Source organism: Aythya marila (genome assembly GCF_965140915.1).
Source record: "Aythya marila genome assembly, chromosome: 1".
NCBI lineage: Eukaryota > Metazoa > Chordata > Aves > Anseriformes > Anatidae > Aythya > Aythya marila.
In genome coordinates this window covers 61402497-61428826 of record NC_139042.1, presented here as the reverse complement: position 1 = coordinate 61428826, position 26330 = coordinate 61402497, and the positions used below count along the sequence as shown (strand labels likewise).

Sequence of the window (26330 nt, the reverse complement as noted above, 5' to 3'; positions counted from 1 at the left end):
GATGAGTATGAGCTGCCACCGTTTGGGACATGCATGTGACTTCTATTCCTGAAGGTGGTACTGAAAATTAATTTTCAAGGTTGATCAAATTAGTTTTTATTATACATTTTCAGGCTTTGTATAATCGCTAGCACAACAGACTTATATCTAGTTTCGAATACCATGAAGTTCTACTACCCTTTCTTCACTTGGGGGAGAATGAGATACAGAGAAGCTAAAAATGCTCCGTAGGACTGCAGAAGCTGTTTGTGGCAGAATAGGCAGAATAGACTCCTGTTTGCGAGCATGAAGCCAGCCACATGCACCTGTGGCTGTACTGGATGCTGGCTGCATCCTTAGATTGCACAGTGTGAAAGTTCACAATTTAACCTAAAAGAATATTAAAAAGTATATTTTATTTTTACCACAGAGTCAGAATCTAGGCTATGCTGAGTTTATTGTCAAGGGAACAGAAATTCATTGGAGCTTGTAATTCTTCCTTGATTATCCATCTAGATCCATAGTCCTGACTTAGATGAGAGAAGTTCTTGCAGGTTTTAAAGGCATTGGGAGAGGATCCAGGGTGGGGATCACACTTTTCCTAAAGAAAAATAAGAGGGGATGAGTGCAGAAAAACAGAAGAAGTACCTGAAACAGATACTTGATTAACAAAATAAGGTTTTATTACATTACGCATAGCACACCTGTTAGTCTGAAAAGGATTTAGCAGTACTAGATATGTTTGCTTGAAATTAAGTATAAAATACTTTTGAATACTACACCAAATATTGAGGGGGGTCTATTAAGAGATGCTTCTGTTAATAGGCACCAATAATATATGACTAGAATAGAAAAAAATAAAAATAAAAACTGAAAGAGAAAAAGCAGCAGTATCATTGTTTTGTAAACAAAAAGGGAAGATTTCAGAAACAGGGATGTGCACAAGTACTTCACTCAATCGTACAAATAAAGGAGATGCTTCTGGTGAAAACAATCTTAGTCAAGAAACTTCATATGGCAATATATAGACATGATTGCATATGTAGAACAGGACTGAGAATAATACAGACTGCAGGAACTGTGCCTGGCTGATACTGCAGGTTCCAAAATGAAGTTGTTTACTCAAAACTATTTATAACTGTAGAAAGAATTCCAATAAATAAAAGTACAGTGCAAATACTTTTATCATTATCCTAACAATTATTTTACTGCCTATTCTGAGAATAATACATAATGTAAACTTCTTTTCAATTTTTTCCTCAGAATTTTCTTTTCCAGTATTTCTAAAAAAGGCCTGGAAAAAAAAAAAAAAAAAAAAAAAAAAAAAAAAAAAAACAGAAAAACTAAAGTTATCTTTTATTCTGAAACATTTAAGGGATTTTTTCCCCTTTATGGGTTTCAGTTAACCACTTATTCTTATTCCCACTTCTGTGAAGACAACTCTGGACTAAAACATCCTCCCCAGTAGTCTGTCTCCTTTATACTGTTTACTTAACACTGGGAAATATTAAAACAAAACCTATAGAAAACCAGTTCCCTTGTATTCTGTCAATAACGTTTTGGAAGCTGTCTCTATATTAATGTGCCTTTATCATATAAAAAAATTCTCTCTTTGATCACTCAGCTTAAAGCCTCAGTAGGTGTTTTTCTACTACTAAATACTTTGATCACTACCTGGATAGCTTCTCAGCTGTCAAGACATCCAGAGGTTTTTAATGGCTTCCTGACATTAGACCACAGCACACATTTTCAGCTGCTATATTTTAATTGACTCATTTTTAGGAAGCTATCAGACTATAGCTACTAAGTTCCAACATCTAAATAAACATGTATGAAAAAAATAAAAATGGTTACAGACATGACACTTTCAGTCTACAGAACAGGGCAATGCCATCTGTAAGGGAAGAAAGCAGTAAAGACAATCCCACCAGCCTCTTTTTTTTTTTTTTTTTTTTTTTTTGCTTGGCAAATCTCCTAATACCAAGTAACCCTCAAAAAACTGAGATGATGAAACTCCTTTTCACTCTAGTGACAGAGAATTTAGACTGCTAACTCTGCACATAATAATTCTTAAGTAACAGACCTCATTCCTCATGTCATAAACAAATTGCTAGAACACCCTATGAGCAAAAAAAGACACACAAATCATACTGACTTTTTGCGGCATGCTCTCTCCACTTTCTCATCGCTTATAGACTTGGAAGTGGATGCCAAGCAATGAGAGCAAGGATATTTTTCTCATCACCTACAGCCATCAGCAGGAGAGCTCAATCCCTAGCACAAGTGTGACCAGTGCATGTGCCCCTGCAGACCAAACCTTTGCAGCCCTGGCAGACACTGTGCGATTGCTGCTGCTCGTCCTCTCGCTCACGGGAAGCAGATGTGGCCATGAAGTTCCCAGCTTCGGACTGGCAACAGCCCACTGGCATATCTGTGCTCTTCTGTCTCTCCCGTGGGGTGAAGGGCAGCAGCTGTTGCCACTGAGGCAGGAGCACATCTCTGCTGGCTAGCTCAAGCCCAGCTGTGCTCCTGCTTCAACACACAGGTGCCAGCAGCCAGCTCAAGGGAAACGGTGCTGGTTCATCTCCAAGGCTTTACATGAAGGAGGAAACAGCTGGGGAAGAAAAAGCTGGTGATGCTTCCAGTCTGATCTACAACACACCATGGGAAAGCAGGTGTAAAGCGAAGACCGAAACACCAGCCATCCCACTGGGAGCACAGCATGCATTGGGGGACATCTCACCATGGAGGTTGGTCTTACCCAGCCAATACTTTGAGAAATACATGTATTCCTCTGCCTCGCTTGCATTGCAGCATTTCACCACAATGGGCAAAGTATCTTGACTGTTTTACGACCCGTTCCCTTCTTGCCTCCCCAAATGCACACACACCAAAATCCAGTCCAAAGAAACTTATGGAGACCTTTGTAAGATCAGGCTTTTCCATGACAGACCCAGTTCTACACTTAAGAAAAGGGTCATGAGGTAATTCCATCAGCCAGACAAATTTTCAAGTATAAAAAGCACTATTTTGAAATACCAAACCCAGTCAAGTAAGTGAGCAGACAACCATTCGACCAGTTATCTCACTTGACATGGGGTTATCAGAAGGAAGCATACAGAGCTGGCCACCACCAATGACAATTATGAAATTGGTTAATTACAAAGATCCATCATAAATCTGCCTGTAGCATCGAGTGATTCAGATTTTAAAAATGCTTTCTTGGCAGTTTCCATGTAATACAATAAATCTAAGAACAGGAATTCTGCACTCGACACTTTCTAACACAGTAAATAATAATGACGAGAAACAGATTACTTTATACCCAATATTATAAATTCATTTTAAACTAGTGTTGTTGTACCCAAGCTCTACATTTGAAGTAAAGTTCTGGAACTTCATTAGTTGTTTTCAGGTACAGAAAAACTCATATAAGATGCTCATACTTTAAATACATCACAACATACACTTCAGCAATGTTTCATCCAATAACATACGAAACTTCACTGAGAACTCATCCTCTGTTTTTATGACTGATTTAATATGACTTACGTATCTTTAGATTTAGAACTGTGAAATAATTTTCTAGGCAGCTGAACCACATTTATCAGCAATTGAAAGGCATTATCAGAAACAATATAAGACATGACATAACCACATATGCACATTCCCATATCAATCAATTTCCTACATCTCATTTGGAGAATATACATACACTCTGTGCCATATGCAAGCCCGTTCCATATAATTACACATTAGCATTGCCATGACAGAAAGCATCTGAGCAAGCAGAGAGGGAAATCCAGAACTTTTCACATTTTCCTCATGAAATGTTTAGACTTTAATCTACAATAATGTATGCAGATTAGAAAGACAAAGAATTGTTTGTGGGCCTGATGGTACAGGGTGACAGCCTAGCTAAACTCTTCCTCATTTTTGACATACACAGTTTCCTAGCTTTACCCTACCAGCATCATCTTCTTTGGCCTCCTTTGTGATCTAGGAGAATATTTTCCATGTCCTTAGCAACTTCAGTTACTCTAAAAATAAATTCAATGGAAGCTGAAATCATTGTCAATCTGCAGATTACTCTGCACCTGACAGGACTAAGGCCACTGAGCTAGCATCACTGCCAGGTCAGCAACTGTCTGGGGCACATCTCATGGGCTGCCACCTTGAGCTTTTCTATGCTTATGACACTTCCAGTTTATTCCAGATCATCAGCACTTTCCCAGCCAGACACCATTCCTGGAAAATGCATCGAAGTCAGCACCAGTGTTTGTCTGACCAGTGTGAATCACAGAACATTTTCAAAGGCATGTCCCCAGCAAGATGGATGTGTTTTTCTGCATGATTTGAACTATTATTTTGGCATTCCCAAGGGCATGAGCTGAGACATTTTTTAACCCAAAGATGTTAGGCATCGGTACAACATTTGATATATCACCAAGGTCCATAATGGGAAGTAAGTTTTAAAATAGCAATAGAAAGTCAGTAAAATTATGTCACATAGGAATTAACGTCATCAGAACCCATGTCTGAGTCTTCCCCCACTGGGACTTGCCAGGAATGGCCATAAGAAGAACCTTGTCCAACCTTGTCCAAACTGGGACAGCCAGCTGGGGGTCCTTGCAACTGGGCAGGGGCAGGAGTTTGCTTCCACAGTTGATCTGCAGATGATCAAAACATAAAGTCCATGGCTCCTGCATTTAGTCCTTTCCCTCTTCCTGATTTTTTTTATTCCAGTTTTTGACAATCTCTTCTAATTCCTGCCTTCTGGGATGTTTCTTGCCCTGGTTTCTACTCTGGCCCCTTGGCATCAGTCATGGAGCCTTGACTCCTTACAACCACTGCATCATTTTAACACAGGATAAGAACATAAACTTCCTAGGATAACATTAAGCCTTTTATTTGCTTCTTACTTTCATTTACACCTCTTGCTATTCCCAAGTTTTCTCTAAGTATTTCCATGTCCATTCCAAAATAACAAGCAATTCCAGCTAATAACAAGTACACAGTTAGTAGACTTGTGATAAAAAGGACGGTAGTTTCCATAAATATATATATATATATATATTTATATATATATATATTTTACTCAAGCAATATTATGAGCATTTACATAGTTTTAGTCTTCATTGCCTGTTCTTGCAAACTGTTAAAAACACGTTTGAATATTTACAGCTAAACCATCTTCTGAGTCTGGGCCTTGAATACAGCTTGCACATGCATCTGGGCTTTATGGCAGCCAGAATTTATCCTTTTTTATTCTACTAGCAGATAACTGACTTGCCATTGCCATAAAAGGGACAGAGCTTCAAGCACAATATGAAAATTCCTGGAATGTTTGAGTCAACCTCACTTAGCTGATTTTTCCCTTAATATGTGCACTGTGAATACAAACCATTAATGTACTAATTTTTCTTCATACTTTTGTTCTAATTCTTTAGGGCCCCAAAAGTCCATGCCAGCATATTTTTTCAGCCTTATTTGGGTTTCATTACAATCTTAGAATTTGTTTCAATGCTTTTAGGCTATCAAATATTTCAACAGAAGTCTTCAGTAGACTAGAAGTTTTCTTCACTAGATAAACAAGACTAGTAAGACCAAAAGACCTAGAATACCCAGTCAGAACATAGCTATCCAGTGAAAATGGGCTAATTTGTTTTATCCCTTAGTTACAAGTGAAACATTGCCTGAAGAGAGATGTGACACGAAAAAAAAAAAAAAGCCGTTCTTATCCTGGCATCTGTTTTCTAAATTAGGGACTCCAGAGATTATCTATCAAAATACTACTGCTAATAAAACAACACACACACAATTTTCCTCTAAGTTTGTGATTATTTGAATGAAAACTTACATACTTCACTGTGAATTTCCATGTGAATATTTGTAGAAATAATCTTCACAAAAAAAACCACATCAACTACACTGATGAATTAGAACACATCCATCATCCATCCTCTAAACTAGAACTCAAAGGAAAGGCAACATCATCAAATACAAGAAGACATACACAAGAGCAGAGCACGTTGGCTAGAAGGACAGGTGTCCCTGCTGGTGAAATCACAGACCCTTCATGTGGTCAAAGAGATCATGAACTCCACAGCAGGTGAGAAGGAACAGGGCAGAGAAAAGGCGTGTTTTTTATAGGTGGTAGAGGAGATGAAATGTTAGCCACCACAGGTCATTTTCTTCTAGCAGGTGCAGGGGAATACCACTGGACTTCTGGCAGCTTTCAAAGAAGCTCAACATCCAGAACTAATTTGTGGTTTTCATCATATCTCAGTTCAGACATGAAGTACAGAGTCTATAAATCCAGGCTTTTTAGCACATTGCTTCTGTTACTACTTTAACAGCTACACAAAGTTCTCCACTGGGGTGACAAAATCTTACTTAAAAACCTATTTTTGCTTCCCAGTTGTAGAGACTGAAATTAATTTTGGTATTTTTATAACTTTTATCATTTATTCCACCAGCTCCTTCTCAGCCATCTTGAAAACCTTCATCTCAAAATGTTGTATCTGTCACGGTTACTAGCAGATGAAAGCCACAAAAAAGATGAAAGAAAATGAATGATTACTTTGCAATTTGTTTACCCCACACACTTGACAGCACTTTGTGTTTGTGTGCTGCATTGTTCTGCTAGTGATGCACACCCTTCCTTAGACCCTCTAAGGGGCTGTTTGCCAGCAACAGGAGCAGTGAAGGTAAAGGCAGCAGGAGTGTGCACAGACAGAAAAGGCAGAGGAAAGGAGGGGAACAGAGGATGTTTAGTAGATCTCTTGGATCCACCCAAAAACCCCAACCTACATAATATTCCATAAAACAAACGGAATAACTGTGTTAAAAACACAGCTACACTTTCTATGAATTAGATTGGCACAACGTCAGAAAATCTTATGCCATTTATTTCAGAAAATGTGTGTGGCTACAAGAAGGCATTTTAAAAAGAAGAAAATCCATCATCTTCACATTTTCTTCTGGCTTTTCTCTCTTCATCTTTGGCCATGCCTTTTCTGTCATATTACACCCTCCAGGAAAAAAAAAAAAAAAAAAAAAAAAAAAAAAGAGAGAGAGCTTTTTTTGTGGGTTGTGAGGCCAGGCTGACTCATCTCCAATCCCAGGGGATTCCCAGGCTCCCACAGCACCTGCTGCCTGCTGCAACACAGCAACACCTTGGACCAGCGATGCACCAATGTTACTGAAACTCTGCCGCACAGGTATACAGGCAGCACCACAATTATTGTCTGAATCAAGACTTTGTCAGTACAAAGCTTCATATCCTTAAAACTTGGCAAATCCAAGGTGAGGAGGAGTATTTCCTATAATCACCACACATTCAACTAAGCTATAAAGAGTTAATACAACCTTAAGGCTTCCTGTGTTTTTTGCCTGGGTTGGAAATACGATGGAGGTAAGCACAATGGGATGCAGGCTGCAAGAGGTTTCCAAAGAAACACCCAGGTGAGATACTTGATCAACTAAAGCAGTAAGAACCGAATCTAAAGCAGAATAGAGTATCCAGAAGTACAAGGAACTGGAAGCAAAGGTGCTCTTAAAAACACACTTTTTTTTCTTCTTTAGAATATTTACCCAGGTTCTGCCTTCCTCTAAGAGAATATGCCAAAGATAAATGGAGGTTAAACAGTCATCTTTTCAGCCTCAGAAATACTTACTTAATCCTAATTAGTTGTATACATGTATTTTTCTCAATACTAAGTAGAAACATCAAGCTGAAATAGACACATTTTTTTCTGATTAAATCTTTTGATTATTCTTTATCTGTTTATACATGTCAGAGAGTAACGGCAAACCATGTTTTTTTTTGTTTTTGTTTTTTTTTTTGTATTTTCTACTTATATTATTTATAAAGTACACATTTGCCTTTCTCTTTACTGCAAGCCACTGCAGATTAGAATGGCACAATGACAGTAACCAATATATGTCAACAATGTTTTAATTTGTTCTGTATTTTATGTCCACATTGTCCAAGATACTGCTATATAAAGACTCTTGGAGGGCTAATGCCACATACTTTTCTGATGTATTAAATTACCAAGAATAATCCCAGCCGGCCACAACCCTGAGAAGTCAAAATTTATCTTCCCACAAACATCGTTAAATTGTAGCAGTGCTTCATATATTCAACTGCTCCCTATCTACACTGGTTGCTATTTCAGTCAGGTTATAGCCCATGCCCAAATTTCTCCCTTTGGCCATATTTTGCAAGGTGTCAAACGCCTTTGTAATACCAGCGGAAATTCTGGGAAGGGAGCACTATGTAACTTTTAAACACTGATGAAGTAAGTCAATTTATTCTCATGTTGAGGTTGTTGAATCGTGTTTAGTCTAGTTCTATAAAAAGAACAATATTCACAAGCCTATCCCTAGAGATGGTTTCTGACGTTTTTAAACAATTGTCTTAGCTGCCTAAAGCAGCTATCCTACATTTCTCTACGTGATCATGGCAACTGACAGCATATACAACCAGCATAACCTCAGACCCCATACAACACAACTATATATCCCAGGACTACAAACGCAAAGCAGATGAGATGCGATGAAATACTGCAGTAGTTCTGAAGACACTGAACACACCCAAGCGCCCAGAAGTGAGAACTGTGCTACTTGGGATGACGGTTCAGAAATGCACTTGCGTCTGCTGATGCTGTACAGCTGGCTGCGGGAAGGGGCTGACGAAGATGAGTCAGGATTGCTCAGGGAAGGAGGCTGGCTGAGATCTCCGTCACTGGTGTGCTCAGCTGGTGGTGCTCGAACACAGCCGGCAGCAACCCCTTATGTGCTCCTGAAGCAACCTGCCTCTCTAGACCCTCTACCACACTCTCCCTTCCCAAAACCACTGCTCACAATCAGGTGCTAGCTCAGCTCTGAGGCCACAATCCCTCTCCTACATGCAAGTAGCCAACCTCAAATACCTGAGGGATGCAGAACTGGGTTACTCTTGCTCTGACATAGGGTTGGAGGAGCAGCCACCACTATGTCCTTCTCATGCAACAGTGGTGTCCCTGGGGGAGCTGGGCAACCCATCTCAATTCCCCTTCTGCCCAGAGGGATTCATCCACCTCTCCCACCTCCTGGGCAAGTACAGTTCCTGTAACAACAAGGCTACAGACCACACTAGGATCACATGGGAGGAGATGACATCTGAATCTCCCAGCTGGAAAGCCACATGCATGTCCATGCTCTCATCTCTCTCTGTAGTGCACCATCTATCACCCCCAGTCCCACACCCCTTCCTATCAGGCCACCTAGCTCCTACAGGAGCAAGGGAGAGAGCTGTCCTTCACACCTTCTTGTGTCCCACCATAGCCTGGCAGGGGGAATCGACCCTCATCTCCCATTTCTCAGGGATGCCTTCTAGCCTGGGAGGTGCTTAACTCTGCGGAAGACATTTGGGTCTCTCCTTCTGGCCACATCTTCTGAATTACAGTAACCACATCTCCATCCTGAACTCAAACTTGCCAAGGTTTGTTAGACGTGCTCTTAGTGTCAACAAGACAAGTCCTTGAGGTCATTTAGGGACAAGGATCTCAAATGGCCTCGAGGGAGAGGTGAGCTGAGTCTCTCAACACCAAAGACAGTCACAGTGATAGGCATGAAAGGCTGCAGAAGGCAGGTGGCCAACATAGCCTGATTTCACTAGTAAAAGCACACCCTGAACTGCTGTCAGTCATCCAGGCCTCTTTAGTCATTTCTTTTCTCTGCCCTTGGCTTACCTGCCTTTATCTCAATAAACTGTGTTTAACATAATCAGAACAGAAAAATCATTCAGACTAGTTGGGAGCAGGGGTTTTTTGTTTGGTTGGTTGGTTGTGTTTTTATGATTTCAAAACAGGAGGGTGATGAGAGGAAGGTGTGAGGGTGACAGGGCAGAGCAGCCTCATCCCAGCCTCTGCCAGGACACACACACCAGGCAGGGCTCACCTGGGGACAGGGACCTCCTGGCCTCCCACCAGCACCCAGCCTGCTCGTGTCAAGGCTGATCTGCCCCACTACTTAAATGCAGCCAGGAGATCTTGCTCCATTTCGGAAAACACACAGAAGGCATCTGCAGTGGTGTGGAGAGGGTATCAAAACACGAAACCAGGATTTCCATGGCATTGTCATCCCTCAACCAAGCAGTACTAATGCTAGGAAGCAGACTTTCTCCAAAAGAAGCAGCAGCTTGAAGAGTGTCAGAAATGAGAGCCCCTGCAGAGATCCATCAAAACAAGTTTCTCCTGTAACTGCCTCACGGGAGCTCTCTCTCAGTCTGACCTGAAAACACAATAAACTGCTGCCCTGTCTTCTGCTCTGCTCCCTTTACAATTTGAAAATGAATCTCCTCAGTAAAACATGGAACAGTACAAAAGCCCGTATCAGCTATAATTAGTATTTCAATGACAATGGGTGAACATGAAATGCTTTGAGCTTCCAGTGTCACATGTGGGTGTACTTCATAGTGCCATTTCACACCCTGGCAAGGTCCCCATGGGAGCTGCAAAGGAGTGGTCCCCTGTTGTGCACTAAGGCACAGGATCCTGACAGCAGCTGGCTCAAGGCTGGCGTTGCTGCATCAAATGCCGACATGAGAGGAGTCCTTCCAAATCTCCTTGTATGTATTTAATCATGAGTAAGTCGGTGATAAAAAGAGTTTTTTACTGTTGGCCCTGTTACTCTGCAGAATCCCTGAGAGCAACACAGCACAAGCTGCTTCTGCTACATTTGCCGTTGCAGACACGACCTCGAGTTTCAGCTAGTCACTCCTGCACAACCACAAGGAGAACTATGAAGAAACATGTCTACTACATGGGACGGGTTGCACAGAGGGGCTGTGGAGTCCCCATCCTTGGAGGTGCTCAGAACCCCACAGGACACAGCCCTGAGCAGCCTGCTATAGGTGAGCCTGCTCTGGGCGGGATTTGGATGAGTCGTTCTGCAAGGTGCCCCAGCCTCAGAGATTCTGTGATGAAGGCCACAGAACGACTAAGAGCATGACAAGACGGTGGCTGCACAAACATAATGATTTTTTCATCTAGATTATACAAGTTATTTCAGGGCAGGAAAGAACCAGCTGATTCCTTCAGCCTGTCACCCCCAGTGCTGCATGCAACCTCTCCTACCACACGGCCCTCTTTTAACACAACCGTTGCTCGAACATAAACAGAACAACCGAGCAGCAGGGACACATTTGGCCCAGGACAATGTGAGCATGGGGCCAGCCCCGCCAACCCTCAGAAAGCAGGAGAATGAGGCTCATGTATGTGACAGCCCCACTCGGCCACCATTACCCGGGTGCACCAAGCCAGCTCTGGGCTCTCTGGAGAGAAGCAGGCCCCAGAGCCTTTGGGGATCTGCTGAGGGCAATGCTGGCAGAACGGCACGCAGCGAAAGGCCAGCCATGCATGGCTGAAAGTTCATCCATGGCAATAAAGCCTCAAGGAGCTCGGCTTCCGTGGCATGCTTGTGTTTCCTGGTGGCACCGAGCAATCAGGAGCAATCTGTAGCCAGCATAGCACAGAAAGGGTGGTTAATAGTGTGACAGCTCCGTAACGTAATTAACAGCTCCAGATTGCATTTAGGAGCCTTGATGTGAATACAGCAACTTATCCTGCACACACAGGACAACTTTAGAACAATTCAGGGTTGCTATGGAAGACTTGAAATTGTATAAGTAGTATTAAAGCTCAAATTTTCTTTTAATGTGCAGGTCTTTGTCACATAGCTGTCTGTCTGTCACTGACGGCTGGGGTTTACCCAATGACTTCACTTAAACTGTGCAAGGTGGGAACATATTTCACAGAGAGACATTTATACCTCTAGGAACACCAAATTCCGAATTCAAACATGAATGATTTACCTCAAAAGATTTTAATTAATTAAATTTAATTATATCCTGAAAGGAAGACAGTTTAATGCCAAATGATGGGTGAATCATCCCAAAGGTGCATCACCAAGTGATTTACTGCCATCACTGCGAGCCTGATACTATCAGCCTAGGAGCAACAGATCAGACGTCAGAAGTTCAGTGCATTTCTGACTTCAGCTGATCCAAGGCATAGATACCATCCCCATGGTCACACAGAAAAAAGCAGTTCAATATAGAACTTGCTTTCTGCAGAAAACAAGTTTACAATGAGCCTCTCTGCTACTTCCTTCACTGCTTAAAATGCCAGATCTTACATTTACGGCAGGGAATGTGACAAACAACCCATCTGCCCGTGGCTACTGGTTTTCTGCACCCCTGGATTTCACTGCTATGGGGTCGAACTCCCCAAAAGCAAGAAACCAAAGACCATGAGAAGATGACTCAGTTCACGTTATCATGTCAACTCCCTTTGCTTAGGGGAGAGACAGTCCGAGGCACTGCAAAATACTTCAGGAGCGCTAGGAAACGGAGTCCTTTAACTTAAGGGCAGCGGGTAGCTAATATCACAGGGATAAAATTAGCTCCCTTAGCAAAACTTTCAGACTACTTGCATACTTTCGATTTTACATGTCTGCAGCTGAATCTCGCTCTGTCAGGAAAGGTGCCAGAACTGAACTTTAATCATTAACATCAGAATCATTCCTGGTCTCCGGCCGACTGCCCATCGCGGGGGTCAAAGGCAGCGAGCACGACTCCTTGAATCCAAGCAGCCAGACGCATTTTTTGTCGCTGTTTTTCCCTACAAAAGCTCACCTTTCCGTTTTGTTTTGTTTTGTTTATCACTCTCCGGGCGCCCGCGCTGCTTTAGGTCCCGGCTGCGCTCTCCATCCTCCCTCCCAACCCCGAGCCGTTCCCCGAGGAGCCGGGGGGCAGCGAGACCACGGCGGGGCCGTGCCCGGAGCTCGGACCCAAACCCAGACCCGGACCCGGACCCCGCGGCCATCCCGCGGCGCCCCGCGCTCGGTCCCGCTCCGCACCCGCGCAGGGCAGCGGCGGGGCAGCCGGGCATCCCCCCGGTCCCCCCACCTGGCCGCCGCGCCTGCCCACCCGCGGAGACCCCCCGCGCGATTCCGGGGGATCCCCGGTCCCTCGGGTCCCGTCCCCACAGCAAAGGGGGTCCGAGAGGGGCGCGGGGGCAGCCCCCTCGTACTCACCGCGGCGGCGACGGTGTCGAGCTCTGCGCTGAGCAGCAGCCCGAAGCCCAGCCACAGCCACATGCTGCCGCGCACCGTGCCGGCGGCTGGGCGTGGGGGCTCCGCGGGGCCGGCCCCACAGCCGTGCTTCTCCCCTCCGTGGCGGCCGCGGCTGCCTTCAGGGCGAGGGACTCGCCTCGCCGTAACCGATGGGCGGCGGCAGCCCCCTCTCCTCCCCCGGGCGGAGACCCTGGGAGCGCGCAACCTCGCCCGCTCCCCGCGGTTCCTCCTCCTCCTCCTCCTCCTTCTCCTCCTCCTCTGCCGGCCATGGGTGGGTGGGTGCGGGCGGCGGGGGGGTAGAGGCGTCGCTTCCTCATCCCATACCGTCGCGGCCGCCCGGGAGGTCGCGGAGAGGAGCGGAGCGGGGCAGGGGCCGGGCCGGGCAGGGCGGCTGCGAGCCCCCCCAGCAGCGCCTCGCCGAGCTCCGGAGGGTGCCAGGAGCGGGCTCGGCTCAGCTCGGCTCGCAGGGGACGGCCCGGCGACGAGAGGAAGCCGTGAGCGGAGCCCCCGGGCTGGGAATGAGCGAAGATGGACATCGCGCAGCTTCCCAGCGCGAGTGCTTTGGTTCGTCCGTAAGTAAATCCGCCCGGGGGGCTGCGGGGAACAACTTTTCCGAAGTCGCCTTGTCACCTTGAGCCGCGGAAGTCTATCACGTGCTTGTGTTTGTGCTCGCTTGCAACAACACTGAGCTTGTTCCCTTCTCCGTGCAGGGATCTGGGGATCGCGCTGGTCCTGCTGGAGGTGGTGCTGTCAGCCGCCAGAGTAGATGCTGGAAGGCCACCAAAACGCCATGCGAGGGTAAGGTGCACCTCAATTACCTTTTTTAAGAGCTATTCTACTGATATTTTAATCCCACTCTCTGCAGTTTTTACCCCTTATTTTTTATTACTTTACCCTCCTCGTAGATACCTGGTGTGGTTATGTCTTTACAGGGAGATGGCATAATGCCTTAAAAAGCAGGAAATATCAGGGCTTTTGCAGGAGGTATTGTGGCACACAATTGTGGCTGCAATTTGCCCTTCGGTCTGCATGGCTGGTTGTGCCAGGTGGGGTACTGGGGGAGTTTCTCCACATTGTGGCCAAGCACAAGCTGGCAGACAAGCCCCATAGCCCCACAGGAAGGGCAGTGAGTGAGGCCCCCAAGTGTCATGTATTATTTTTCTTTGCCATGATCTTTTGGTGGCGTCATCCTTCTGCTGAGTTGCGCGAAAGGAATGATGCTACCATGTGCTATTGAAACCAGAACAGGCTGATGACAATTAAAGCATTTTAGGTCCAGTAATGACATCATTGGGATCAGCTGACCTAAAACGGTGTCATTCGTGGTTTGCCTCTTCTTTTTCTGAAGGTGTGCTGCAGAGCGTGTAGTGTGATACCTGAGCTTTAGCCACAGCGTGGGATGATTTATTCTCCTTCGTGTTCTTGCTTGTAGACCGCAGGCTACAGAGTTAATGCAGAGGGATACCAAGGAGGTATCTGAGCTACCTCCTCAAGTTAGTGCATGCAGTCTAGTCACGGTTCCTTGAATCTCCTTGAAAGTGATGTTTTCCCCAGAATTTCATGGAAGATTAAGTTGGCCTCCATGGATGTCTGGTTTCCCTGATGGGCAGTTCTATAGTGGCAGCTGCTTAGGAGATGAAACACTCCTGTGCATGTGAGTGAGGCAGTATGATCATCTTTCCATGAAGAATCAGAGCCACATTGCTACCAAAGTATTTATCCCATTTTCCCCCCAAGTGCCACTCTCTTCCCTCAGCCAGCACAGATCTTTCTATAGTCACGTGGCGAGCTAAACTGGAAAATTATTGGTTTAAACTAACCAGCCCCCAAAAAGAGAAGAGTGTGGAGAGCTAACTTTAGCCTTGCTCAGATCCCCACGTGCATTCGTGGAAACTTGGGCTGTCACAGCCCTGGGAGACAGCAGCTGGGGGTGAGAGGCGGGCAGCTCGCTCCTCGCAGCAACAGCCCCCGTCTGAATGTGTCTGCAAAGTGACAAAGTAGACATGTGGGAAGAAGCAGCACCTGAGTACTTGCAGGTGGGCACTGGCAGTCATCATCAAAAATCGCTATGAATTATTATAGACAGATCTTAAAAATCATTGTTCTGCCTGTAATAAGACAAGCATAGCAGCTGAATTCAACAGCCATGTGTGTGAACAGGTTCCAGTTGGTGGAGATAAGCGTTGCTGAATGAGTAAAATTATACATGGGAGGACACTGGAATGAGATGAAGGAGAAAGCCAGAAAGGAGGAAGAGAAAAAGAAGGGAACCCAGAACATCTGACTGGACACCATGTCTGGCAGACTGTTGTAGCTGCTACGGAGTGGATGTTTCTGAGCAAAGAAAGAAATGAGAGGAAGAAAAAGAAAGAGGATGTTTAGAATATCAGAGGATCAGGGCAGAAGTAATGGTATCGTTGGCCAGAGGAGAGGACTCCAGCTTTGGGCTCAGAGAGCTAGGGAAGAGAAGTTCCTGGATGAAAATACTAAAGGAGACAGCCAAATGGAGTGGATCAGGCCCCAGTTATCTTTAGCAGTCTTTGGCATATGCTGGCTGGTGATGTTAAAGGCCTCAAATAAATTTGGAACCATTCTAAATTGTAGATATAAATGTTCATCTGGCTTAAATAAAATTAAGTTGTGTTAAATACCCGAAGTTTAGCCAAGTTCACAAATTTCTCACTGTTTCTCTCACTGCAAGTGTATTGCATCCAAAATACTTTTTTTTTTTTCTTTTCAGAGAGAATATACCTTCTACTGATGATGATTTTTTCCTGTCTTTCCCAAAGCGCACTTCTTTCTAAATAGCTTTGAAACATTTAATGACTTCATTGGTGCCCTCTTAGTATATTTTTTTAACTGCTCCTAATGAAAATCACTTTTTTAAAAAAGCTAAATGCTGGTGGGAGCAGTGGAATCATAGAAAAGAAGGGAATGAATGTCAGACTAAAGAAAGAAAGTCAAGAGAAAGTTAGAATAACATTTGGAAAAATAACTATGCATAACTGATCACAACTGATAGGTATTTAAAAAGAACAACATATATAGATGCATAGAAAAATGTATGGAGAAAAAATATAGAGTCAAAGTAGTGTACGGAATATGATCTTTTTTACTTCTGTGATATTGTAAAGGGATATATTCAGGGGGATGGCATCAAAGAGGGCAACAAGCCCTAAAAAGAGAGGATAAAGCCAACAGTGGTATGTACTTCTTTCTGCTGACTTTGTAGTAAAATGAGGTTGCTAACACAAGTTGATGCTCTAAGTTATGTGTCAGTGCACTACAGCTATCATATATCCAAGTTTTCCCAGATGTGTACCGTTTGTTTCCATCTGGAAACCTTTATCTGGTGGAAATAGGAGGACTTTTTTTGTTGACCCAGGATTTCCAGGCCAATAGAGGTTAGGGTGGATCAATCACTCAGCCCACCCTGCTGGCCATGTCCACTGGAAATGCATGCACCAAGATCACAGTGTGCAAAATATGATATTCCATGTGTACTTGCACAGGTGACATAGGAATGAGTAGTCAACTTGACTTACCAAATTCTTCTGCTACACTCTTTAGTGCATGCAGAGTACATCACTTCCTGCAAATATCGGACACCTTACCTGTGCACTACTTCAGAAACAGCTCTGTCTAGGAAATCTCCCTAAGAGAAATGTGGCAATCCCATTTTAGAACAATTTCATTTCACTGTTGCAATGGGGTAATTTGGGACAATTCCACTAGCTTGCAGTCATGGCTTTTTCATGTCTGTTTAGCTGAGTATACAATTTGGTTCATCTTTCAGTAACAGTGGTGTTTTATAAGAAAAATTGGACAGAATAATGTTATGTGGAAAAAAAAAGAAAAACATCATTTAGGGGAGCCTCCCAGTATATCTGATCACTTTATTCACTATTTCTTTGGACCCTGAAAGAATTATTGGGTAGTTTGGAGAGGACTCTTTCTGTGTTCAGCCACAAAGATGTGAAGAAGCAGCAACTCCATTAAAGAACTGTGAGGAGTCTTGAGTGAAATGGGTGGTTTGCAGGCAGCTGCAGTAGGCACAACCCCTCACTTCCACTGACACCGTCATGCCTTGATCTGGCAGTGGTGTCCCCATCATGATGAGTGTTACAGTGTGCATCATGCTCTAGATGGCTGCCCAAATGGGATTATTTTTTTCTTTACCAGAGCAAAGATTTCATCTGACAGCATCTTTACAATGTCAGACAAACACACTCTCTGCAACTATTACATATATGGAAATAGTCTTGTTCTATAGCTATGAATTCCTTTCTTCTGGTCCTTTCTTTCTCATATGCTGTCTGCTCCACTCATCAGTAAGAGGATTTCCTTAAATGTTACACTCCCTTATTATTCCTCAAATACTTAGTGAAATTCTTTTTAGCTGTCATGCCTATGATACCAATGCTCAGCCTAATTTCTTATGAATTAATCATTCTTCCTAGGTAGATTTCTGCCATGTCTATATGTATTAAATCAGACCAATCTTTGTATACAGACGTATCTTGTAACACTGGTTAAAGTTACTCATGCAAGAACTGGATACGCCAGAAGCAATATACTTTGTCTCACTGCGTTAACAATGGAAAGAGGTTCTTGTACATGCCCTTGTTCTGTAATCTCTCAGTGGAAAGCCATGTGTAGACTCTTGACTCACTTTTTCTTGTGAGTAGATAGGAGCACGCTCAAGGGATGGTAGCAATAATATATTCAGTGTAATTCTGTCTTTTACATTTATTAAATGACATAATATATACTCATGTTTTGCTGTATTTGGTAGAAGAGACAGAGTTTTGGCAGCTTCCCATATTTCTCAGAGGTTAAAATGTTGACACCGAGAGACAAGAATCCTGTCATGGTACATTAGCATGTAATGAAAGGATGTACTTATTTTGTCACCTTTATCTGAAAGCAGCTGCAGTGGTTACAAAAATTAAACATTGATTTTCCATGAACTTATAAAGTAGTATACCTGGCTTTTGTTGTGTAGTAATTGCACCACAGGAAGTCTTTATGCATTATGGCTTTACAGCTATATTTTTTTAATGTTGTAGAAAAAAAAAAAAAAAATCTGTAAGCAGAATAGACTTACCCCAAATAAAAAACTGTTGTGGCTTATTCAGTTATGTCTATAAACTGACACTTGTTATAAACATCTTGATTGAGTAGTTTAGAACACAGGTTGTTTGAGTGGATCTTTTTCTTTTTTCATGAGTGAGTTTCTTGCCTGAAACTACAGTATTTTTTTATCAGTTCTTTCCTTTTGTTTTTCTAAGGCAAAGAGTAGAACATTCTTCATACTGCAGTATACTTATCCAAGATCTGGAAGGATTCAGAGGTGATCTTGCAGTTGACTGTTATGACGCTTTTGCTTGCCAAAGGCTGCAGCTTATCTTCCATGTTCTCCCTTAGGAAACTAATGTTTTACACTATTTGGAATACCTTGTTTGCTCCCAGGGACCAAAAAGTTCAGTAAGATTTGCAGTATTTACAGGTATTTATTAACAGTTATTTTCTTACAAATTGCAGCAACTGACTAAGTTCACAGTAAAATAATGTGCAGTTTCTACTGTTCCACCATTATGTCATTATGGTTGTGTAGCCCAAGAAGGAGGGGTAGTAGGGACTTTCTGTACTCAGAGACAGTGCAGGGTGCTGCTGCTTTGGGCAGGGGAGCTGGGGATAGGAAATGTCAACTAGGGTGGAGAGGCAGAGAAGGCTTCATAGGTTGGTACATCCCCACAGCAGTTAGCAAGGCTGGGGATGGTTACTGGGGTTGGACACCGAGTCTTCCTTTCACCATTATAATCCATGTCTTTATGTCCAAGGCAAGGATCTCCATTAAAGTCTTCAGTCAGACATCAGACATCTGTTTTAATGCATAACTAAATACTAAAAAAAAAAAAAAAAGCTTTCATCTGATCATTGAGAATAGTCCTTGTAGCACAGGAAAATATATTTGTCTATTAACAGCTTTCTTTCTTTGCAAACTGCCACTCCATCTCATAAAATAATCTTTGCTCTGTAATGCAAGAGGCACTGCAAATACTTTGCTGGTGGAAGACGTATGCCGTTACTATGTCCATCATAGAGAATCTGTCTTTAAAATTCTTCCAGGTAGTTTATATTCCAGAATATGTTTTTTTCATCCCACTTTTGTGAATAGCAAAGTTTGTTTCCTCCCAACAATATATTGCATTTTGCAATGTGTTGTGGATTCTATTATTGGCATGTGTTTTTTAAAATAATCCTATACGTGCAAGATCAGAAGAATTTTTAGATCATATCTGTTCCCAGTGATGTACACTTGCTTGGGATATTTCAGATGTCCTATTTATTCCTAAGTAATCCCAACCTTTATTTTGAAGTAGCTTTTTGAACTCAGCAAGTGAAGATCATTCAGATAAATAGGGCTTGGCTTGTTTTTTGGCAGGTCTTAGCTGCAGATCATGCCCAAACCTCCCTTCACCATTGACTGATGAAGCCATGTAACATTTTTTTTATTCCAGCTATGCTTTTCCTTTTTATTTCATAAGGCTCTTTAAGGTTCTCTGCTGGTCAAAATTACCTTCTGACAATGTAACCAGACTGAGTAAAAAGAAATATTTGAGGCGGAGTGAAGAATTTTGGATATGACACAGACGTTCTACTTGTCATACTTTGCCAAAAGCTTTTTGTTGTTGTTGTTGATCTTTTTATTTCTGTTTGTTTCTTTAGAAAACAAGTATCACTGTTTCAGATTGCAGCTCTGTCCCAACTCTGAGCTTATGAGTGCTACATGCAGTGCCAAGCTTGTAGAGCCCACTATCAGCCACTGGTGCTGGTGCAACAGGCAGAGAACCATGCGGGTGTCTTTCTGCCCATTCTCATCCTTGGGATGCTGCAGCCCCTGGTTTAGCAGGACATTGGCCATCTCTCTGCATGTCTGAATTGTGGAAACACAGGGTCAAGAAAACATCTGCTCTTCATCATGGGTGTGCAGAGCTCCAGACTGGGGGGTGAGAAAAAAAGTTTGTACAGATCAGTGATTTGCTGCCTATACCATGCTCAGGTCCTGCCTGCGCTTGCAAAACCGCAGCCTGGCAGCCGTGGGGAGCAGAATCACTTCTTAAGGTGGATGGGAGAAGCTGGGAGAGCTCAGCAGGCTTCCCTGCCACACTGGCAAGCACAGCATTGGCTTTCTGTGAGGTTCAGTCCTGCTCTGCCTGCACAACCCCCGTTTGCACACTGCAAACAGATGCAGGAAGGCATGTCACGTTTGGGCTGCAGCCCCACTGACCCCAGGGCAATTGGTGTTCAGCCACCTGGTCACAGTCTCACGGTGCCCCAGCCAAGCCCCAGGGAGCCCCTCCGGAAGGAGAGTGGAGCTGCCCACCGGGGCTGCCGGCGTGTCCTGGGCTGAGCCTTAGCACAGGGAGTGGGCAGAAAGGAATGCCGCTCCCGCGCAGGGCTGGGAATAGCCGCTGGGGCCGCGGAGCATGGGAAGTCAGCATATCTCCCCAAGCTGGGAGCCAGAGAAACAGCTTGCTGGAAAACGGCCCAGGCGTCTCTGCGTGACACTTGGAAAATCTTCAGTTGCACTCGCTGGAAGAAGGAAGCAAGGGGGGAAATTTAAGCATTTCCCCCATGGTGTGGAACTGAAGCTAAATTTTCCCCAGGTGATTTGCAGGTGCATTGTCAGAGAAGATATAGAGTTGCCTAAATCTTCTCTCTGCTGTATGTGCTTATGTGGTAGCCAGCACATCTGGTATCTCTTAACTCAGTAAAGCCCACAGACTGCTTCCTCTCTGGCTGTGTCCTTTACTGCAAACCGCAGAGTCCCAGGTGTATTCTCTGCCCTTGTGGCCAGCTGGCACAGTCTGTCCATGTCCATAATAGTCATTAGTCTTAGTAATTAGCCTCCTTCGTTTGCAAAACAGAATCACAGAATTACAGAATCACAGAATCATTAGGGTTGGAAAAGACCTTCAAGATCATCTGGTCCAACCATCACCCTACTACCAATGCCACCCACTGAACCATGATGGCCCCTTACAGAGCTGCAGGGCATGGGAATACTTAACGTATTAACATAGACATAGCACGTGTGCCTCAGACTGTGACACCTCAGTGCAGATTAATTGGCTGGAAATCAGGGTCCCTCTCTCATTTCTCACATAAGTCAGTGAGTTGGGCAATTTTATCTGTGTAGGACTGCATGAAAACTAAGTTGCTTTATGAGCAGCTGAGAAATTGTGAGAAAATGCAGGCAGCAGTTAACATTCTGAATACTTGTGGCTTGCTTCACAACTGTATTTCTATGTCACCTGCTTGAATAAGTAAAGTAAATCCTGTCCTGATAGCTTGTTTGAAGCTTTATGTGATGTTTCATGGTGTTGTGACATCATATTTGTTGGTATCTGCATCATGCAAGTAAAATAATGGACAAAAATAAGCACGTAAAAACATGCAAATGGTGACAGGTCAGAAACAAAAATGCAAAAGCAAGTTAAAAAAGCATTCACTAGTCCTCTTCATTGTACACAACTGTTAGGAAAGATCATCCTCCCCACGTGAGGAAGTCCCCAAGTGACTCAAGTACGTAGCACTTGGCTACAGGCTCATTTTCTGGCTTATGCTGCACTCCCCAACTGCTCTTTCATCTGTTCTTGGAAAGTATGAGAACCTCAGCACATCTTCATCTGTCTCCCTCTCTCTAGAGATTTTGTATTTATGTACAGTGGTCAGATGAGGGGAATGTGAAAAATGTGCTTTTACCTTCTGATTTTAGATTAAAGTTGAGACTGGGTGAGTAGTGAGTAGTGGAAGGCGGGGGTTTTAATTGTCCTCATTTGTTGTAAACTGAGGCTTATTGGTTATCAGTCACACAGTGTCAGTTTCCAGTCTAGATTTGCTTCTTACTTTTCCAGTCCTCATCTATGGCAACAGTTTTGGATTGTTTGGCAGGTCACAGCCTTTGTGCCCTATCTATGAAACTATTAATATTACCTTATCTTAAAAAAAAAAAAAAAAAAAAAAAAATCCCTATAAGATAATCTGCTTACCTTTTACCAAAGTCTAAGGAGAGGACTTCCTGGGACTTCAACCTTTTAATGACCCAGGGACTGAAGTAATCAGTACCCCTTTACTTTGAGTAAATAGGCTTAAATGGGCTCAAAGGCGTATAACATGTTAACAGTTTTATGCAGTTTCATAACAGTTTCAGTCATCAGACTATCTATACCTGAATCCCTCTCCAAGGAATGGTTATCCAAATGAACTCATATGGCCCATGGACTAGGGAACAATCTGGAAAAATTTAGGTTTCTCTTGAATATTGATTACCTTTGAGGAATTTATGCCATCAAATCAAGATCCAAACATCTTACACCATCCATACAACACATACTTTGACCAATACTGATCTTCTGATTATTTTCCTGTGTAGGAGGGAATAAATTCTTTGCCTTCAAAGGGATAAGGTTGGAGCCATTCTTGATAAGGTGTGTTCAATAGTCTGAGATGTCAGCAAACCTCAAGCAAATATTACTTCTGCTTTCACAACTCTAATCGCTTGCTTGAGGTTTGTATTGTCCCTTAGGGACACAATATTACATAGTGTCGCCATTGAGTAGATGGGTGATTAGTAAGGTAGCTTGAGGCTGGATCATAAATCACTTTGAAGATTGAGACGGTAGTCTTGAGTTTGTCAGAGCAAGGAATCCATGCAAGCCCTACAGCAACATGTGAACATGGTCCTGTGTTGCTTAGTAGGTATGCAGGGCTTCATGCTTTCAACCACCTAGTCTATTGTTTTACCCAAAGAAGGATATAGGACAGTTACTGTGACCAGATCAGAAACATCTTACTGGCATTTTGGGAACGTTTTGTATATAGAATCCAGTTTCCATGAAATAGTCTGGACTGGTCATCTGTTTCACTGGAAGTACACCACCCCCAATTAGGAATAGTGTAATTTTTTACTAACTCTTCAAGGTATGTCATTTTCCATGAATGTGATTTCACTCTTATTAGTGTATCATTCACCATCTTCCTTAGAGCCACTAATATTTGTAAGGAAGGAGAGAGGAACTGAGGTAGAGCCATCATTTGTTATGAATGAGAGGTAGACTGAGTGGCCTCTGCTATTTACTCTTAGCCTTGAGGCTACCAATCTGGGGCTACCAATTAGTTTTTTTAATAAATATTGCATTAAGACAAGTACACATTTAACTTCATCAAATAGAAAAATTCATAATGGGAAAATAAAGTTCGTCATTCTCAGGAGATAAAGGGATATGGAAGTGCACGTGCCGTGTATTTTCACAATTTACATTTTAGACTGCAGCAAGGTTATGGCACCTCTTAGTGATAATGGGTAACCCCATGGTAATCTATTCATCTGTACAGAAGTATCATCTTCCCCAAACCATTTATCCATAAAAAAATGTGGGTTTTTTTTGTTTGTTTGTTTCATTTTGTTTTGTTTTGTTTTCCTATCATATCAGGAGAGATTTTCCTAAGATTGTTCATCTTATCTCAAGATCCCCCTCTGCATACAGCTTTTCTCTAAACATGAACTTACCCTTCTCTTTGAGGAAACTGCTGTTCCTCAGTAGTTGAAAAGCCAGGCCTGGGATCGTTGTTCTGTCTTTTTGTGGTCCACTCTGATTGCCCTGAAGTTTTTTCAGCCAGAGAGTTCAATCCCAGAATTTCTGCTGTATCTTCCTACTTCCAAGATTGCAGACTGTCAAAAGGGAGTACTTTTTTCCTATGAAAGGGAATGAGAGAGTACTGAATTAAAATCAGGTACAAGCTTGTTTCTTGCTTTCTGTTTTTTGATATGAAAGACCAACTCATTTTTGCCATAGTTTGAAGAAATTTACTTTTTTTCTGACACTTCAGAACTGAGTGTAATTTTTAGATAGTTTGGTTAACCTTTTCAAAGGGTCTGGTCAGGAACATCAGCTGTCCCTTGTGTCTCAGATGAGCAATGTACACAAAGACTGTGCTCCAGAGCACAAGCAGGAAAGACTTCTGACCTTTTGATCTGATGATCTGTTCCCAAAATCTCCGCACATCCAAAAGCAGCAAGACAAATACCAGAGAACTTGGAGACCTGAGCAAAAGGGACACTCCAGCATTTTACAAGTAGAAGCAGAGAGCAGGTGCCTGAGGGGTCCTGCTGCAGGACCAAGTCTGCGGGAGACCTGGAAATGTGGACCACTGTAGGTCCACGTGTCTCTCGTCCTTCAGGCATGAGTTTCAAACTGTCCATCGGCCCCCGCGGCAGCAGAGCCACACAGAAGACTGTCTTAAAACATAACCCCAACATGAGAGACATGGTCGATAACCAGTGAGTGAGTGTGAGCAAGTCAGGGCTCGCTGCCTGTCCATCCTGGTGGTGTTGGTCTTGCTGCAGTCACAGTGCAGGTGGGCCCCGGCCTACGTGATGCAGAAGGTGTGCATAGCAAGGGGGAGAGGGAACTTGTTCTCCCTGTTAGCCCATAAGCAGGGTGTTAAACACTTCTCCTCCTTAACATCCACAGAATACTTCCATGACGCAGTTGCATTACATTATCTGTAATACCTCTTAACTTGGAAAAGTAACAAGGAAGGAAATGTTATATCCTTCCATACCCTTCCTATGTATCCTTCCGTGCAGGCGCTGGAACGGCTGCAGGAGCTGGAACTGGAACATCAGCAAGCAATGAAATGACTGCAGGAGCAGGAGCTGAAGTGGCTGCAGGGTCCATCATAGGGGTTGGAGTGGCAGTTGGGCTTGTCACAGGACTTGGAGTGTCTGCAGGGTGTGTCACTAGATTGATAGTAGCATCAAATAATAATAACAACAACAACAACAACAATAATTAATAATAATAATAATAACAACAATAACAATAATATCAATAATGATGATACTGATGATAGAACACAGGAAGTTCTGCACCAACATGCGAAAGAACTTCTTCACGGTGAGGGTGACGGAGCATTGGAACAGGCTGCCCAGGGAGGTTGTGGAGTCTCCTTCTCTGGAGATATTCAAGGCCCGTCTGGATACATACCTGGGCAGCCTGCTCTGAGGAACCTGCTTTGGCAGGGGGGTTGGACCCGATGATCTTTCGAGGTCCCTTCCAACCCCTTCAATTCTGTGATTATGTGATTCTGTGATAATAGTACTACTGATAATAATGTGTATGAAACAAGTACGAAAACAAGTACGCAATGCAATTGCTCACCACCTGCTGACCGATGCCCAGCCTAACCCTGAGCAGCCAGCTCCCCACCCCAGCTAGCCACCCCTATATATTGTTTAGCATGATGTCAGATGGTATGGAATACCCCTTTGGCCAGTTTGGATCAGCTGTCCTGGGTCTGTCCCCTCCCAGCTCCACAAGAAAAGTTTTGAGAGTAGATTTTCTCATAGTTCCCAGGTATTATTTTATTGTAGAAAGCTGTAAGTGAATATAAGAAATTTGCAAAATACAACAAACCAGAAAAAATGAACCTAGTTTTTAAACAGCAGACCATTAAGGAAAAATAACCCTTCCTCTTCCTATACACCTTTTGTAAAACCCCTGGTCCAGGTTATCCTGTTACTTATGCTGTGTAATTTCCTAAGGATTGTAATCAGGTTTTGCAGATGTAACTGAAAGGCAATTGTGTTTCTGTATGTATGTTGGTATGCAGGGAGCATCAGAAGCATTCTTGCCTTCAGGATAATTACAAAATTGCTTCCTTTTTGTCATCCACCCATGATGCCATCTAATTTTATGTTCCTTGGCTGCTAGCTGTTAGCCTCATTAACCTTACTTGATAGAGCGTTCCAACAGTTATGATTCTCTTGTGAAAAATTCTTCCTGATGGCTGGAATTTGTTTTTCTTTAATTTCTACCTTTGCCCTCTTGTCCTATTATGTGTACTAAGCTGAAAATAGTAACTCAAGATTGGTGTGTCTACTCTTTACAGTGTAATGAATTCCGGTTAATTCTCTTGCATTTTTCTTTGGTCATAAGATAGTTGTGGTGGGTTAGAATGATTTAACCAACAATCCTATCAATTTCAGCTTAGGTTCATTGTGTGTTTACATTTAATAAAAAATGCCTGTAACTAACACTAGTATGAGGTTTTAGCTGAGATTTCTTTCTACTTGGGGAAATCCAGAAATTCAGATATGTTCATTCATCAGTTCACCTGTTTCCACAAATGTAACATTATCACCATGATGATGT

General features: G+C 43.2%; 2 protein-coding genes across 2 annotated transcripts in view; one reads left to right on the top strand and one right to left on the bottom strand.

Annotated features, from left to right (window-relative positions):
* COL4A1 (collagen type IV alpha 1 chain) overlaps positions 1-13305 on the bottom strand; it is a 126208-nt gene extending 112903 nt beyond the window's left edge. The window contains exon 1 of the mRNA XM_082783080.1: positions 13066-13305. Within this exon, the coding sequence (XP_082639206.1) occupies positions 13066-13128 (63 nt within the window). The 5' untranslated portion in view covers positions 13129-13305. The remainder of the gene's footprint in view (positions 1-13065) is intronic.
* Positions 13306-13388: 83 nt separating this feature from the next.
* The window catches only part of COL4A2 (collagen type IV alpha 2 chain), a 135421-nt gene continuing 122479 nt past the window's right edge, over positions 13389-26330 (top strand). The window contains exons 1-2 of the mRNA XM_082761364.1: positions 13389-13676; positions 13815-13902. Coding sequence (XP_082617490.1) covers positions 13633-13676; positions 13815-13902 — 132 coding nt within the window. The 5' untranslated portion in view covers positions 13389-13632. The remainder of the gene's footprint in view (positions 13677-13814; positions 13903-26330) is intronic.